This window comes from Euprymna scolopes, chromosome 12 (genome assembly GCF_053919585.1).
Source record: "Euprymna scolopes isolate OS-2025 chromosome 12, ASM5391958v1, whole genome shotgun sequence".
NCBI classification, from domain to species: domain Eukaryota; kingdom Metazoa; phylum Mollusca; class Cephalopoda; order Sepiida; family Sepiolidae; genus Euprymna; species Euprymna scolopes.
The window spans coordinates 81907175-81923845 of NC_136493.1; the positions used below are offsets into that span (position 1 = coordinate 81907175).

The 16671-nt window shown below is 33.9% G+C and overlaps 1 protein-coding gene across 1 annotated transcript in view; it reads left to right on the forward strand.

Moving 5' to 3' along the window:
- LOC145291075 (uncharacterized) overlaps positions 1-16671 on the forward strand; it is a 115125-nt gene that overhangs the window by 89493 nt on the left and 8961 nt on the right. The window contains exon 17 of the mRNA XM_080136589.1: positions 1745-1845. Within this exon, the coding sequence (XP_079992715.1) occupies positions 1745-1845 (101 nt within the window). The remainder of the gene's footprint in view (positions 1-1744; positions 1846-16671) is intronic.

Below are 16671 nucleotides of genomic sequence, written 5' to 3' on the forward strand. Positions count from 1 at the left end.
TTTTATGCTTACTGGCCTAAAAATGGATCAGGAAATCAAAAACTTAGTGAATACATGCAAAATCTATGCCTTGGTGACAAAGACGCCCCCGATTAAACATAATCAGAACCTCAAAATTATAGTCGTTTGTGATGCAAGTTCATGTATATGTGATATCCTCCGATTAATCATAGCACATGCTTAAAAACGGATCACTGGTGGTAAAAAATATATGTGAATATATAGCTCTGAAAAAGGAAATATGTGCACCAACGGAAAAGGCCTTATGTGAAATTGCCGGAGGTTTAGCAGAATGGAATGTATAACGGGTGTATATATACGTGGCATCAAATCGAATATATGTTGTATTTACGACGTATTTGTGTTGTATTTCTACCTATTATGTTCAAAACTCATTAGCTTCTCTTTACATAACAAAAACGTGCTTGTCACGTAGTAGATAATTACGTTACACGACTCGTTAATAATTTGCTTACTGTTTCTCTAAAAGAAGTCTACAGTATTTGAACCGATTGTTGTTTCATTACAATTAAAGTTGAATGTACCTTTTTTTTCATCTCATTCGCGTGTCCGTTTGTTGTCGCCCATTCTCTCTGCCTCTCCACCTCTGAAACAAACACCTTTCAACACAAATGACAGATGCAATCTCGTTGTTTTTTTTTCTGAACAAATGAGTTTTTTTATTCAGTCATTAGTAAGCTTATCTCGATCGAACCTCGCGCCACCAGTTCACTAACATAAGAGAAGATGGTGTCTCTATTCTGCTATGATCTCATTCTCCATGCGCATCTCTTCACTTCAGAAATTTGTCATCTGATCTGTTCTCTCTACTATCCAAAACAGACTCTGTCTCGATATCCTAATCATCAAATGACCCTGTTCCATGAAAGGCCTTGTGACGTTGCAATCAACACATCATGCCATATCAACGTGTACTGAAACTATCTCTCTATATTGTTGTGACACATTCATAAACACACACAATTTACAACTACGCTCGCTACAAACTCATTTGAACTTAATAATTTCTAATCAAAAACAATGAACAACGATTCTCAATTCTGTATATTGCACTGGCCACAATTGTAGGGCCCTTTATCTTACACTTATAAACGTTTTTATAGATGTATTGAATAACACCAAACACCAACATGCCATCTTCATTATCTTCAGCTGATATTTAAAAAACACTGCATCCTTCTGATACAATAGAAGATTATCAGAAATATAATCTAAATAATCTGAGGGCTTTAGTTTCCACATAAGAGGAATCTCAACTAAGTCAGGAAACGGTTGTCTAATGACACCAACAGTGCACAGCAGGAAAATGTAGCGATGGGCACTATTTATGACACCTTTGATCTAGAGATATTCCAGAAAGCCTAAGAACAACGGCATACAAACGGAAACAAAATTCGCTAGTCATAATTATGATAAACTCAAAAAGAAGACGATATTGAGACTTCTACAAAGTTAATATTTGGAATGGGAGTGTTGTGGTGCTCAATCTTACAGATTATAATGAACTCTCTCACTTACGATAAAAACTGAGAGAATATGTCTCTTGGTGGTTATGCGTGAATCTTGCACTCATGGCAGTCGGACTGATGTATATCCACATATTTTATTTGTTTCATTTGCTTTTCTGTTTAACATTTGTTTCCACTAATCACGACGTTATCTGTCTTCTGAATCCTCACAGGGGCACAACAATATTTAACTTACATTTGTTATTATTTTTCAGGCATTTCTTGACGTGATGGAGAAATTTAATTCAGTAATCGCATATCTTCTGTTTATTTTAATTTGTTTCATGTTTTTGAGTTCGAGACGCAAAGACAAAATGTAAGTAAAAAATTAATCCTTTATTATTATCCATCTTAAAAAACAATAATCTGCCCAATAATAAAATGGATTTGTGTGTTTTCGTTCTTATAAGGAATATGTTTTATCTGCGCAATCAAAAACGATGCATTAATATCAAATATAATTTAATTTAAAGAATATTTTAAATTATAATTACTTTGTAAAATACTTCAAAAATATCAAAAATAAAGAATAAGTTTATTGGAAAAGGAATACTGGGTGTCCCAAGTTCGAATGCACTTTCACAAGATGTTGGCAACCTTTACATGGTCTCTTTTAATAAGTACTCAATATCTTTTTAGATACTTTTTGGAAAATATCAAAAATAAAGAATAAGTTTATCCAAACTTTATTCAGTAAAATACAAACATAAACAAACATGAATGTTATAAAGGAGTATTGTAGTTCATGTTTTATTTACGAAATTCCCTCTATACTGAAAAGATAGTATTTATTTTACTCCCAACCCAACTATTTGGGGAGCACCGACATGTGATCTGAATAGTTATACAATCTTTTTGCATGATAAATCATGGTCTTCTGCATCAGAATCATTTTCTGAGCTCACCAAACACTTATTTTGTATGGTTGAAAGTTTAAAAGTTGCCGTTTTGGAAAGGGAGAGAATTACTAAAAAATTCAGCTGAGATTCAAATGTCGAAAGCCAAGTCTTGAACCAATACAGTTGATTCTTTCCCATATGGATATCTTATGTAAGCAAATTATTGATTCTTATCGATTAGGTCAATCTAAACGGCCATTCTTGATAGTTCAAATAAATCATCGCATCTGGCAGTTTGATAGACAAAATTGAATTGCTTTTTAGATAACTCCTACATGCGGTTCAGATTAACCATTATGCTGTGGATGACAGGGCATCCGGTTACTGGTATCAACCTCTTTTAATGAATCAATGTTTCTCTAGCTCTTATACTGATGTTAGCATTGAACCAGTAGTTTCTTATTAATGTAATTTCAAAAAGACCTATTATGAGAGGGAAACCTATCTTCATATTTTTTTTTCTGGAGATAATTTCTGATTTAAAGCCTTTTTTGTATCGTGTCATTTCAGTCATTTTAAAATCAGACATTGTAGAAAAAGTGGCATGTACAAAATTTCTTTCCAAAACTACTCGTCTGTGGAACACAGAACTGCTTTTCTGCTGATCGCAACATGATCGTTTTAAAGCCCAATATTTACAAATTCTTGTTTATTCATCATCTTAAATGATCCAATTCTGCCTTGATTAAACCACCGTTACTATTCTTCATGATGTTGTCTCACCGTCTGCCTGACAAACTTATTAAGTTTTATCCTCGAGTGGCCTTTGAGCCTTGATAAACGGTAATTTATTAGTACGTGAAAATAGTAGGTAAATAGAACTGGGGTTCAAGTCCTGTACACATTTTGCAGTATTTACAGATATTTTGACATCTTCTGTTAACAAAGGGAGATTTCTTGACTGCACAAAATGTAAATCTCGAGACACCTGGATGTCATAATTTTCCATGTAATTTCACCCAGACCAAAGTTCAAAGTTTGACTGAAATTTCTTTCTATTCAATATTAAAAAGATAATTCTGTCAAGTAATGTTGGAATTTCATTGCTGAGAAATTCAGTAACGTCTAAATTCAATGGGAGCTTATTTTAGTACAGAGGTTAGTAACATGGTGTAGGAGCAAGGCACAGTGCTCTTATTGAGTGTTCAAAGTGAGAAAAGAGATGGGGCAGGTGTAGTAGTTGTTGTGCCCGTATATGAGGATGATAAGTTAAATATATTAGTCAGTCGAAGTTAAATTAATTTAAAATTAAGTTAAATCAGTTGTAATCAGGGGGTGGCGGGCGGTTCATCTCGGGTGGCAAGTGCCAGGGGACAGCATTTCACAAGAAATACTCGTCTAGCAGAAAACACTATCACTAGTCCCCCCCCCCATCTTTATCTGTGCCTAAACCTAAATGTAGATTCCATGAGCAAAGCTTCTTTCTTAGAACTGCACGCCTATGGAATTGTCTTCCGTTTTCCTGCTTTCCAGCTGTCTACAACATGGTTGTCTTCAAATCTAATGTAAACAAGTTTTTGATGAGGCGTTCCATATAAGTTAACAAATTTACCGAATTTCCATTACTAAAGGTTACTATATTGTCCAGTTTCTACTCTACACTCTGGGCCTTGATAAGTGGTGATGCCTATGTAAAAAAATGGGGTAAAATAGACAATAGAAAAAAATAAATAAAAGTTAACAAAAAATCTGAAATTTTAACTTAAATGAGTCGGAATTTGGAGGTATCGAAATCGGAAAAATGTGACCCAATTTTCCGATTCCAAAACCGATTCTTTTAAATTTTTAACTTAATTTTTCATTATTAGTACTAATGATAAATATTTATTGTTTTTAATTTATCACTAAAACTAAAATGACAATAACATCAAAATACAATGTAAATTTATTTTACTTGTAAAACAAAATTCTTTTTTTAAATTTGCATAAATTCTCTAGGATGCCTTTCAAAGAAAGCAGTTGATTTACATGTTCCGAAAAATGTTGTTGAAAAATTAGACAAAACATTTTTGTCAAGAAAAAATACTTACAAGCATCACTGATAATTAAATGATGCATCGGAAAATTGGTCACTGGCAACAGAAAATTACGTTTTGAACTCAAAATTTACTCAAAATTTAATGTTTTGGACTCGAATCAAATTATAAAGTTAGATCCATGTCCAAGTACCCTACATCTAAAATTTCAATTGTTTATACTCAAAACTGGCGGAGGAGTTTGGTAGAGTTCTCATAGGTCAAATCGTTAACCTTTGACCCCTTAACAGCCAAATTTCTGGCTGAAAACCGATTAAAAAGATTTTCCAAAATCTCATTACGCCTGATGTCAAATCTCGAGTCTGTAGACCAAAAATTGACAGAGTAGTTTGGTGGGGAAGTGTTCACACACACAGATAGACACACACATTTTCACTTTTATATATATACTAGCTGTACCCGGTCACGCGTTGCTGTGGCTCAGTTTGTTAAAATGGAACACATTCCTCAAGAAAAATTGCATTTTGTTCGTTTATTTACTTTTATTATTTTTTTTGCAATTTTCTTTATCAATAAAAGTTGTTGTCTTTTTCCAAAAAAATTAATTCTTTACCATAAATTGTTAGGTGAAAGTTTTTTTGTTTTTTTTCTCAGGAAAACTTGCACTTTTTTTAAAAAGAAATTTGGCAGTAAACGTTTCTTTTTGAAAACGGAATTTTCTATTATAAAAAGAACAGATGAATGCTTTATATGAACATTGTAAATAGTTAGGTGAAAGTAGAGAAAAGTTTGATTTTTTTTCAAGAGACTGTACAAATTATTGTTTTTCAACAGATGTTAAGAAAAACAGAAAGCATACTTCCATCATTAATTATGCAAAAAGAATAAAATAAAGTGGAAAACTTTCTGTTATTAATGTTTGCTAAAAATAAATACAGTAAACTTCGCTGGAGTGTTAGCATATGCTGCATCTTAAAAAGTTGGTTCATGCTGACAATTAAATAAAATAAACGTCTAAAAATTAGTAAAAATTAGTAAAATCATGAATGACGGCTCTTGGGGAGGCAAGTAAGTAGGAACAACACAATCATTTGTGTAAAATAATTAGTATTCGAGAACTTGTAAATAATAACAAAAATACCTAATACCAAATGTAGTAAAATTCAAGTATCTTTTATGCGTGCTGAAACTGTGTTTAAGTTATTTTTATTTCATTTCTTTTATTAAAAGTTGTCTTTCCAACAATTAACTGGTTGCATGTCGTTTAATCATTGGGGACTTCACTCTTGGAAAATTGTATAAAAAATCCATGACTATCACTAACTCTAAATTTGGGAGTGCAACTTGAACTTAGGGTTAGTGGTAGATAAGTCATTTGTTAAGTGTGTCAGAAATTTCGTGAAAAATATTGAATAATTCCACCCCGTTTTCCAAGCTTATAACTCCTCGAAAAATGTAATTCAAGCTCTAATTTTTTTCAATTAAAGGAGCAAGGGCCAAGGTTTCATTAAAAAATAAATAAATAAAAAACAAACAATGTGGTTTAAAAAAAGGGTTTTAAACTTCGGACTTTACAGGTAAATTTCTAAAAAACACTACTTTTTTGGTTTTAAATTTAAATATATTATTTATTGATCTTTTATCTTCAATTTGTGATATATAACAGTTTGGTGAGTAAATTAATTATTTACTTTTTAATAGACATTTCAAAATGGGGGGGCTTGAATTAAAAATAACGTTTGTCTAAAATATTATATTCAGTCTATTGGAAAAAGCATAAAATTTCACATTGACCCTGAAAATATCATAAAGATTAAATCAATAGAAAAATTTTGATAGATTTCTAAAGTTTAAAAATTGAAAATACTGAGCTCGTAAAATTCAATTAATTTCATTACTGTTTTTTTTTTAAATAATAAAAAATAATATTTCTATTACTTTTTATACAACTTTAATAGTTTATTTTGGAAATATAATCCATAAATAAAATAAACAACCCACTTTTAAAAGAGAAATTTTTTTTATATTTTATTCGCAGTTTCGTGTTAGGGGGTGCCAAAAATTCATACAAAAATTCTGATACACCTAGTCATTTGTTTACAACTTGTGAGAAATCAGGCCTCCTTACTCCTTAAGCGATAAGCGGACATTTGTTTATTATTTTTTTTATTCAGTGTGTAAAATCCACTTTGAACAACATAGTTGGAAATTAGAAAAATAAAAAAATAAAAAAAAAACTTTGTTTTAGCATGTTAAAAGTATTTAGGTTGGTAGATAATTAAATTCTACAGTGTTTGGTATAAGTTTTTTTTTGCTGTTGTTTCTTGCTTTTTAGAATTTTTGACTAAGGGGGTTGCTCAGATCGTATTTTAAACTAAACTACGGAGGTTGGAATGCCCCCCACTAAAATGTACTTGGAAAAATCGATTTTATAGCGAGATTTTAGAATGGTTAGCCGAAAAAAAGGTGAAAAACAAAACAAATACTCAATAAATAATTGTTACCAAAGGCAATAAATGCTACTTTTTTTACTTACACGAATAAGTTTATTTTATGTTTGAAAGTATTTTCAAGCGCTTTTCTTTTTTTTTTTATCTAAAATTGCGGGCGTGTGGGTGCGAAATATCTCCAGATTTTCTAGAATTCCCCTCTGGATTGCAAACAAAATCTCCAGATCTAGCGAGAAAACCGCTAAAATGGAAACACTGGTAACGTGACGGTAAGCCGTGATAAATAATTGTCCATAAATAAAAAAAAAATGGCCTATCGATACAAAGAAAACCACCTATTTATTATAGAAAAATTAAGTATAATGTTATAATTAAAAAGAGATATATAAAAACACGCATGGGTACAGTAAACATATTATACCAAAATGTCGAAGCAATCATTTATTTAGTTATTAAGACTATTAATTACGAACGAACCAAGAGTTACATTTATATATATATATATATATATATATATATATATATATATATATATATATATATATATATATATATAGATAGATAGATAGATAGATAGATAGATAAATAGATAGATTAATTCACTATTAATCTCAAACCTAAAATTGTTTTCTACTAGCATGGGTGCCCGGCTTTGCCCAGGTGTTTGGAGGTGTGTGTTGAGCAAAAAAAAAGTGGTAGTAGGAAGGCAGGCTCGAACCCATACCGCAAAGGAGGAAAAGAACAGGAAAAAACGTGACGTCTTTGCTGTTACGACCACCGCCAAACCGGAAGTGACGTAGGTTTAAATTAAGACTAGACAATCGAAAAGAGAGGATAACTCGAAAATATCGGTGACCCCTCCCTGTAGAAAAGTATCCAGTTGAGGGTGAAGAAATTAATGTTTTTAGCCAATTTTTCGGTATTTGTCGTCTGAAGGGTGAAGCTTTAAAACCATACTGATCTTGTGAAAATCCGTCGCCTTTGTCAAAAGTTTTAGGCAGATATGCAAAGATACATACATTTATATATTGGTAGCTCAAATTTTTGATACAGACCAATTAAAAAGCTTGCCCTATCTCTGAATACCCTTTATGTAAAATTTCAAATGTTTAGACCAAAAATTGGCTTAGTAATTTGGTAGAGATCGCAGAGGTCATTTTTAAACTTTGAACCTTATAATGACCCCTTAACATTTATTGTTTTGGGCTCGAATCAAGTTATTAAGTTAGATCCATGCCCAAGTGCCCTACATCTAAAATTTCAATTGTTTATACTCAAAATTGGCGGAGGAGTTTGGTAGAGTCCTCATAGGTCAAATCGTTTAACTTTTACCCCTTATTGCCAAATCTCTGGATGACAACGATTACCAATATTTTCCCAAATCTCAGTACCCTGTATATCAAATTTCGAGTCTGTAGACTGAAAATTGACAGAGTTATTGCGTAGGGAAATGTACACAGACAGAGAGAAAGACACACACACACACAGACACTTTCACTTTTATAGATATATAGATAGATTAATTTACTAATAATCTCAACTCCAAACTTATTTACTATCAATTCGCTATTAATCTCAAACCCAAAATTATTTGCTACTAATTTACTATTGTTCTTAACTCCAAACTTATTTACTAATAATTCTCTATTATTCTTAAACACAAAATAATTTGCTATTAATTTACTATTACTTTTAACACCTGCCGTTTGTATTTGCGTGAATACCTTTTTATGTAAAATTTCATATGTTAGCCCAAAAATTGTCTGAGTAATTTCGTAGAGACTGCAGAGATCAAAATGTTTTTAACTTTGATCCCAATTTTTACCCCTTAACATTTATTGTTTTAGTTTCAAATCAAAATAAAATGTTTGACACATGTCCAAGTTATCCACATCTACAATTTTAAGTCTGTAGACCCAAGATTGGCGAAGGAGTTTGGTAGAATTTGCTAAGGTTAATTCTGACAACTTTGATCTTTTGGTAGGCAAAATTTTGCCCAAAAACTGATTAAAATGCTTTCTGCATGTCTGAATACCCATTATGTATAAATTTCAAATCTCGAATGTCTAGACCGAAAATTGACAGGGAAGTGTACACATACACACACGCGCACACATATACACACAGACATTTTCACTTTTATAGATATATAGATTAAGTAACTACGGAATAAAAATAAGAAAAACAGATTTTATGATCGTCCTATCGGGGGATGTAATTTTATATAAGAACTAAGCGCTACACCTCAAATACTATTTACGTAACTTTCTATTCGATAGTTTAAATACTGCCGAGTTCCTGTCAAGTTTTGAACAATCACGGAGTAAATGATTTTTTTTTAAACTATTAACAAAATTTTATAATCGCTGATATATTTATGAATAAATCCAAATGTATTATGATGAATTAAGTATGGTAATAAATTTTAATTTATTACTTTTTTTATTAATATTGTAAAAGATAATAAAAGAAAAGTTTCTTTGGAACGCGCGCCTACCTTAGAAAAATCGACTTATTTTCTTTCAAAGAAGAGTAAATATTTAAAACAGTAAATATTTCAAACAAGAGTAAATATTTAAAAATGTGTCTATTTCTGTGAAAGACATTTGAATCCTATTTAAAACTATATTCTCTTCAAAAATGGTCTTAAAATCTATCTTCAATCGACATTTATTCCATAGATTCTTAATTTTCATACTTTTTTTTTTATTCGTTTGGGATTTTGCTTTGATTAGATTGTTCGTTTTATCCGGTGTCCTTTTGCCTTTTGTCCGATGTGTTTTTGCCGGTCTCCCCCTCCCCCATCCCCCGACCAGCATTGCCAAATTTTACAAGGAGTTATTAAAACGTGTGCTTACAAAAAAAAAAAAAAAAACTTTTAAAAATTTCGAAGTCTTAGCCTCAGATGAATTAGACAATAATAAAATTTATGAATTCAAACCTTTCGTATCTATATGCGACAACATGTATTGGTTCATTTCATCGTTGATTTCGGTTTATATGTCTGTATTTATTCAGATGAATTGAGCATTAACAGGATTAGTAGATTTAAATTTTTTCACATCCATACACGACAGCACGTGTTGGCTCATATCTTCTTTGATTTCAGTTTATGTGTCTATTAAAAACATTCCGAATAAAAATTTTCTGAATGGATGACAATATAAAGCAGGGGTCTCAAACTTGCGGCCCGCGGGCCAATTGCGGCCCGCGGGTCGATAGTTTGTGGCCCCCGCCTTATTTTGAAAGTTTAATGTTAGTGCGGCCCGCGAGTTTGATATGAATGGCACTTTACAGTGTTTTGTGCAGAGCTCAACGAACCTACCAATCACGTTGGAGTATATGGCTCTCGAGGTTGGGACGTCGACCGGGCTTGACGCAAGCAGAAAGTTACAGCAGCGTTGCCATGGAGCATTTTCTTCCGTGCCTGGCTGTCTGCATGAATGGCTGACTGCCTCGTTTAGGCACACGCGGACATTCGTCCCAGATCGCGGCGTTCACAACACTTCCAAAAAAAGTTTTGATTTTGTTTTGTCCAGCAGGACAACATAATCCCAGTCTAAGGTTGCAGCATAATGTCATTAATAGTGATGGGACGATTCCTAACTTTTTCCGATTCCGATAACGATTCCAGGAAAATATTGATTAACGATTCCGATTAACGATTAACAATTTCCAAGTACAATTCCGACTCATACCTTAGCTATATGTCTAATTTTTTTTTTTTTTTTTTTTTTTTTTTTATTACATTTTCACCCCAAACAAGGCAAATTGCCACTTTGGTGTACTCTCAGGGGCAACAACTACTGGGGTACTATGTAGGGATTTGGGGAGCAAGGTGTCGGTTCACGTTACACTTGAACTTCTGCATGTCAGTACTGTTGGGGAAGCAGGGACCTGGAATGGAATTCCAGAGTCTTGCGGTTCTGGGGAAGAAACTATTGGAGTAAAAAGATCTTTTACATCTAGGGACCTCTGCAGTGTGGGGGTGGGATCAAGTAGCCTGTCGGGTTTGTCGAGGGTGCTCGCGTCGTGGGGGCACAAGTGATTGCAGTTCGTCAGAGCACTCACCACTAAAATACTTGTAGAAAAGGCAGAGGGATGCAACATTTCGTCGATGGGACAGAGGCTGAAGCTTAGATGCCAGTTCAGGGCTAGCAGTATCAGAATTTTTTGTGAAAATAGCGAATAATTCCACCCCATCTTTCCAAGCTTATAACTCCTCGAAAAATGCAATTCAAGCCCTAATTTTTTTTTTCAATTAAAGGAGCAAGGACCAAGATTTCATTAAAAAAAAAAAAAAAAAAAAAAAAAAACGTGTTTTTTTTTTAAAAAGGTTTTAAACTTCGGACTTTACAGGTAAAATTCGACGAGAACACGATGTCCGTTTTTTTTTAAATTTGAATATATTATGTATTGACCTTTTCTCTTCAATTTGTGAGTAAATAATTATGTACTTATCCGAGTCGAAATTAATTATTTTTAGACATTTACAAAATTGGAGGCGTGAATTATTCGACCCCCTGTCTTTCCAAGCTTATAACTCCTCGAAAAATGTAATTCAAGCCCTAATTTTTTTTTCAATTAAAGGAGCAAGGACCAAGGTTCCATTAAAAAAAAAAAAAAGAAAAAAGAAAAAACAAATAACGTGGTTTAAAAAAAGGTTTTAAACTTCAAACTTTACAGGTAAAATTCTACAAGAACACGATGTCCGTTTTTTTTTAAATTTGAATATATTATGTATTGACCTTTTCTCTTCAATTTGTGAGTAAATAATTATGTACTTATCCGAGACTAAATTAAGTATTTTCTTTGTAATAGACACTGGGGGGGGGGGGAACCGTGAATAAAAAAAAAAAAACGTTTGTCTAAAATATTATATTCGGTTTATTGGAAAGAACATAAAATTTCACATTGACCCTGAAAATATCGTAAAAATAGAATCAATAGAAAAATTTTGATAGATTTTTAAAATTTTAAAATTTAAAAATATTGAGTTTAAAAATTTTAAAATATTGAGTTCGGAAAATTCATTACTGTTTAAAAAAAAAATAAAAATATTTTTATTACTTTTAAAACAACTGTAATAGTTTATTTTGGAAGTATAATCCATAAAGAAAATAAATAACCCACTTTTAACAGAGAAATTACGAGATTTTTATATTGTATTCGCAGTTTCGTGTTAGGGGTGTCAAAAATTCCTACAAAAATTCTGATACTGCTAGTTCAGGGCCTATCAGGTTTGCGACTCTCTTTTGAACCTTGTCAAGGAGCGAGAGACTAGTAGCCGATGCACCAGCCCAGATGTGGCAGCAATACTCCATACATGGGCGAATGGTGGCCTTATAGAGGTACAGGATACTTTCGGGTGTTAGTAGTTTTCTAGCACGGTAGAGAGAGCCTACCTTTCTTGCAGCGGCCCTGGCAATGCCTTCAATGTAATTGTTCCAACTCATGTTTCCTGTGAACGTTAGGCCAAGGAGTTTGAAAGATGGACTCTCAGATAAAGAGTCGTTGGCCATTGCTATGGGTGGTAGAGAGGGTTTCTTGTAATTATTGAATGAAACTAGTTTAGTCTTATTTTATAAATTAAAAATATTGAATGGTGCGAAAATAAAATGTGATCAAATAAACCACGTGTTTTGTTGTACCGACCGTCACTAATAGACCAAGTGTAATATGTAAATTCCAATTAAACTGAAACAAAAATAATTGAACTTTTATTTCAATATAAAATGGTCACTTATTCTTGTTCATATTCGTATTAGCATAAAAGATGGCTTTTGCCAATATTTAATTCGTTTTTTAGAATATATTTTAAATTTCTAAAAAACAAAAAGAATGAAAAATAAGAATCCATTTCTAGTTATGTTAAAACTAAATTTATTTTGTTTTTGAGTTTTGTTTTGATTTTGTTTTAAGTTTCAAAAGTTGTAACTTCCCCAATCTGAAATAAAACAAGGAAGGGATGGGCTCAGTGGTGGCAATAGGGGTTTATCCCTTTGAAGTTAGTTGTCTACCGACTGTCCGTCCAGTTTTTGCCCAGAATAGTTTTTTGCTATCATAAAGTAATTGATGTCGCTAAGATTAAAATTAGGGTATATACGTTTTAATTTTTTTTTTATATGTTGAAATAGATAAATATAATCTTTCTTTCTCAAGTTCATTTTTAGAAAAATGACAAATGCTTTGCGGACTTTTTGCACCACCTTTCTTCAAATTTATACACTATATATACATTTGATTGACATATAGACAATTTCAACATACAAATATAATTCTTTTCAAGTTGAACTTCCTCTCTCCTGCTATTTACTACTAACTCTCTCCCTCCCCCCTCTCTCTCTCTTTCTCTGACCCCGATCCGACTTAACGAACTTACAACCTCAACGAACCAACAACCAATTTTAACCAGGCTTGAAGAAAGGAAAAGAAACACATTTTGGAGTTTTCCTGGAAAATTACAAGTAACTGTCAAATTTACGTCGCAAACGCTTTCAAAGAGAACCGTAGACGTGAGTAAAATGAACCACATTTTTTCCACCTTTCTTCAGTTAAAAAAAAAAATACTTGAATATCTTACATACACACACAAAAAAAAAAACGTTTTTTGTGCGTCGGCTAAACACTTGATTGAAACTTCAGTGCGACAGCGACATCAAGTGGGATCATATATATTACAGCCCCAAACATGTCTTTTTCAAAGCCTGCAGTGAAGAGAAAGGTTGGTGATGAGCACAGACAATTTCATGAAAAGTGGGAAATGCAATATTTCTTTATTGAGCACAGGGGCACTCCGACTTGTCTTATTTGCACTGAGAAAGTTGCGGTGCACAAGGAATATAATTTGAAACGTCATTACACAACTCGACATGCTGAGGAGTATGCAAAATACCAGGAACATGAGAGAGCCAACGGGGTTGCCAATCTTAAAGCATGTCTACTGAGGCAACAAGATTTCTTCAAGAAAGCTACCAAAGAGAATAATGCAGCAATCGAAGCAAGCTACGTGGTTAGTGAGATGATTGCTAAGGCGGGAAAGCCATTCACAGAAGGTGAATTTGTCAAAAAGTGCATACTACAGGCTGCAAGTATTGTCTGTCCAGAAAAGAAAGGTCACTTTAGCAACATAAGCCTTTTTGCCAACACTGTGGCAGAGCGCATTTCTGACCTGTCAAGTGACATTTATGATCAACTATGTGAGAAAGTCAAATGTTTCAGTGCATACTCAGCGCTCTTGATGAGACCACAGACATCACCGATACTGCCCAGCTCGCAATCTATGTCCGTGGTGTGTATGCCAATTTTGAAGTGATGGAAGAGTTGCTCACAGTACTTCCAATGCACGACCAGACCACTGCTCAGGAGATATTTCACGAGCTGTGTGATGCCATTGAGAATGCCGGTTTGCCATGGAAGAGGTTTGTTGGAATTACTACAGATGGAGCCCCATCAATGACCGGGAGGAAAAATGGACTGGTGGCACTTGTTAAAAAAAACTGGAAGAGGAGGGTGTGGAGGAGGCCATTGCTCTGTACTGCATTATCCATCAGCAGGTCCTTTGCAGCAAATGCCTCAAGTTTGACAATGTGATGTCTGTGGTTGTTAAATGCATCAACCAAATCAGATCCAAGGGCTTAAAGCACCGAAGGTTCCGTGCTTTTTTAGAGGAAATGGAGTCAGAATATGGGGATGTGCTTTACTTCACCGAGGTACGTTGGCTCAGCAGGGGAAAAGTATGGAGGAGATTTTTCGAGCTGAGGGAAGAAGCGAAAGGGGTGGCTGTTCCTGTGCTAAGTGATCCCAAATGGCCCATGGACTTGGCTTTTCTTGTTGATATCACACATGAACTTAATGCACTGAACAGGAAGTTACAAGGCCAGAGGAAACTTGTCAGTGCTGCATATTACAACATTAGAGCATTCTTCACAAAGCTTATGTTATGGAAAGCCCAGCTCTCTCAGAAAAACATGTGCCATTTCCCAACATGCAAGGCACTTGTTGATGCAGGCACACCATTCAATGGCCAGAAGTATGTTGATGCCATTTTGAAGCTTCAGGAGGAATTTGATCACAGATTTGCAGACTTCAAGACGCACAAAGCCACATTTCAAATGTTTGCGGACCCCTTCTCCTTTGATGTGCAAGATGCTCCACCTGTGCTTCAAATGGAGCTCATTGACCTGCAGTGCAACTCTGAACTGAAAGCGAAGTTCAGGGAGATGAATAGGAAAGTAGACATGCTTAGACAATTTTTGAGAAAATTGACCTCCAGCCTTCCTGAGCTTTCCCGAATGTTCAAGCGGACCATGTGCCTTTTTGGAAGCACATACTTGTGCGGAAAGTTCTTTTCCACCTTGCACTTCAATAAGTCCAAGTACAGGTCCAGACTTACTGATGATCATCTTCAAGCCATACTAAGGGTCTAAACTGCCTCCTCCCTCAAGCCAAATGTGGCTCAGCTCTGCGAGAGGAAGCGCTGCCAGGTCTCTAGCAGCAAGATGTAGGCAAGAGAAGCCACGTTCAGAAGATAAGTACATGTTCTCAAATGTTCCACTCATGTTCAGGACAATTCATGTTACGAAGAAGGTTAAAGAACTGTTAATACAGACGTTTCAATCCTAATTTTTATTTTATTTATTTATTCATTAATGATTGATTGAATGATTGATTGATTGATTTTATTCATTTCTTATTTATTTTCTTATTCATTTGTTTATTGATTTTTCATCTTATTTTGTGTTAAAAAATAAGAATAAAGACATTTGAGAAGATAAGAATTTTTTTTAGTTTTTTCTTGTGGAAAACCTGATGCGGCCCAGCCTCACCCAGCCTCAGCCTCCAGCGGCCCTCAGCTAAATTGAGTTTGAGACCCCTGATATAAAGCAATAAAATCTCAGGCTACTAATAGAAATTATTTTGGTAAATAATATTTTTTATTCCGTCCGGCAATTTAGTCTTCAAGTTTCCCCGTACACTAAGAAGACGATAACAGATGCAACAGAGACCGCTCCAGTGGCATCGACCACCAACTAGCTTACCTGACTACCACTTTGTTGAGGCGCAGGATCGTCTGCTTGTGTTATAGACGATCCTATCACCGTTATTGGTTGTATGAATTGAATGGTAGAAGAATTGAAAAGCAAAAGGTCGCATAATGATGACGAAAACACACCGGTACATATCAGCGAAAGAATGCAGATTTATTTACATAAATTTACATGAGAAATATTAAGGATATAGATAGAAAGAGTAAGAGTTCATCGAGAATAAGAGTTCGTTGAGAAAGAGTAACGTTACTTGCGGTTGATGAGAGGCTGGCGGGTTAGTAATGGAGCCAATGCTACTGGAGCGGCTCTTCATTACATGTTAACTGGTCGAGGGTTCAGCGGAAAAGAGAAAAAGAAAAGAAAGAAATGTCGGAATTTATCATGCTTCCAGATAAATTCGACGCTAAAGTAACTAAGCTAAAAAAAAGCATGAAACAAAAGAGGGGGAGGGGGTAAAAAATAAAATATAAATGTCTTGCTTTGAAACGATGAAGAAACTTTATTTGCAATAAGTTGCAAATTTTTCCCTTTGCGGGCATTTAACTTACGAAACGCCAACGTAACATATTATGAAAAAGTAACATGTAAAGAAAAAAATAACAACACTGGTTCTTATAAAGAAGTTGTGTGTATCCATAAACAAATACAACAATAATGTACAAAATAGTAGTACCTCCTAATTACACTCGCATATGAAATTAATTTTAGGAGCGTACTCACAATTGAAAGCCAGTCAGGCACGTGCCTTTTACTTTTTTGTTTTGTTT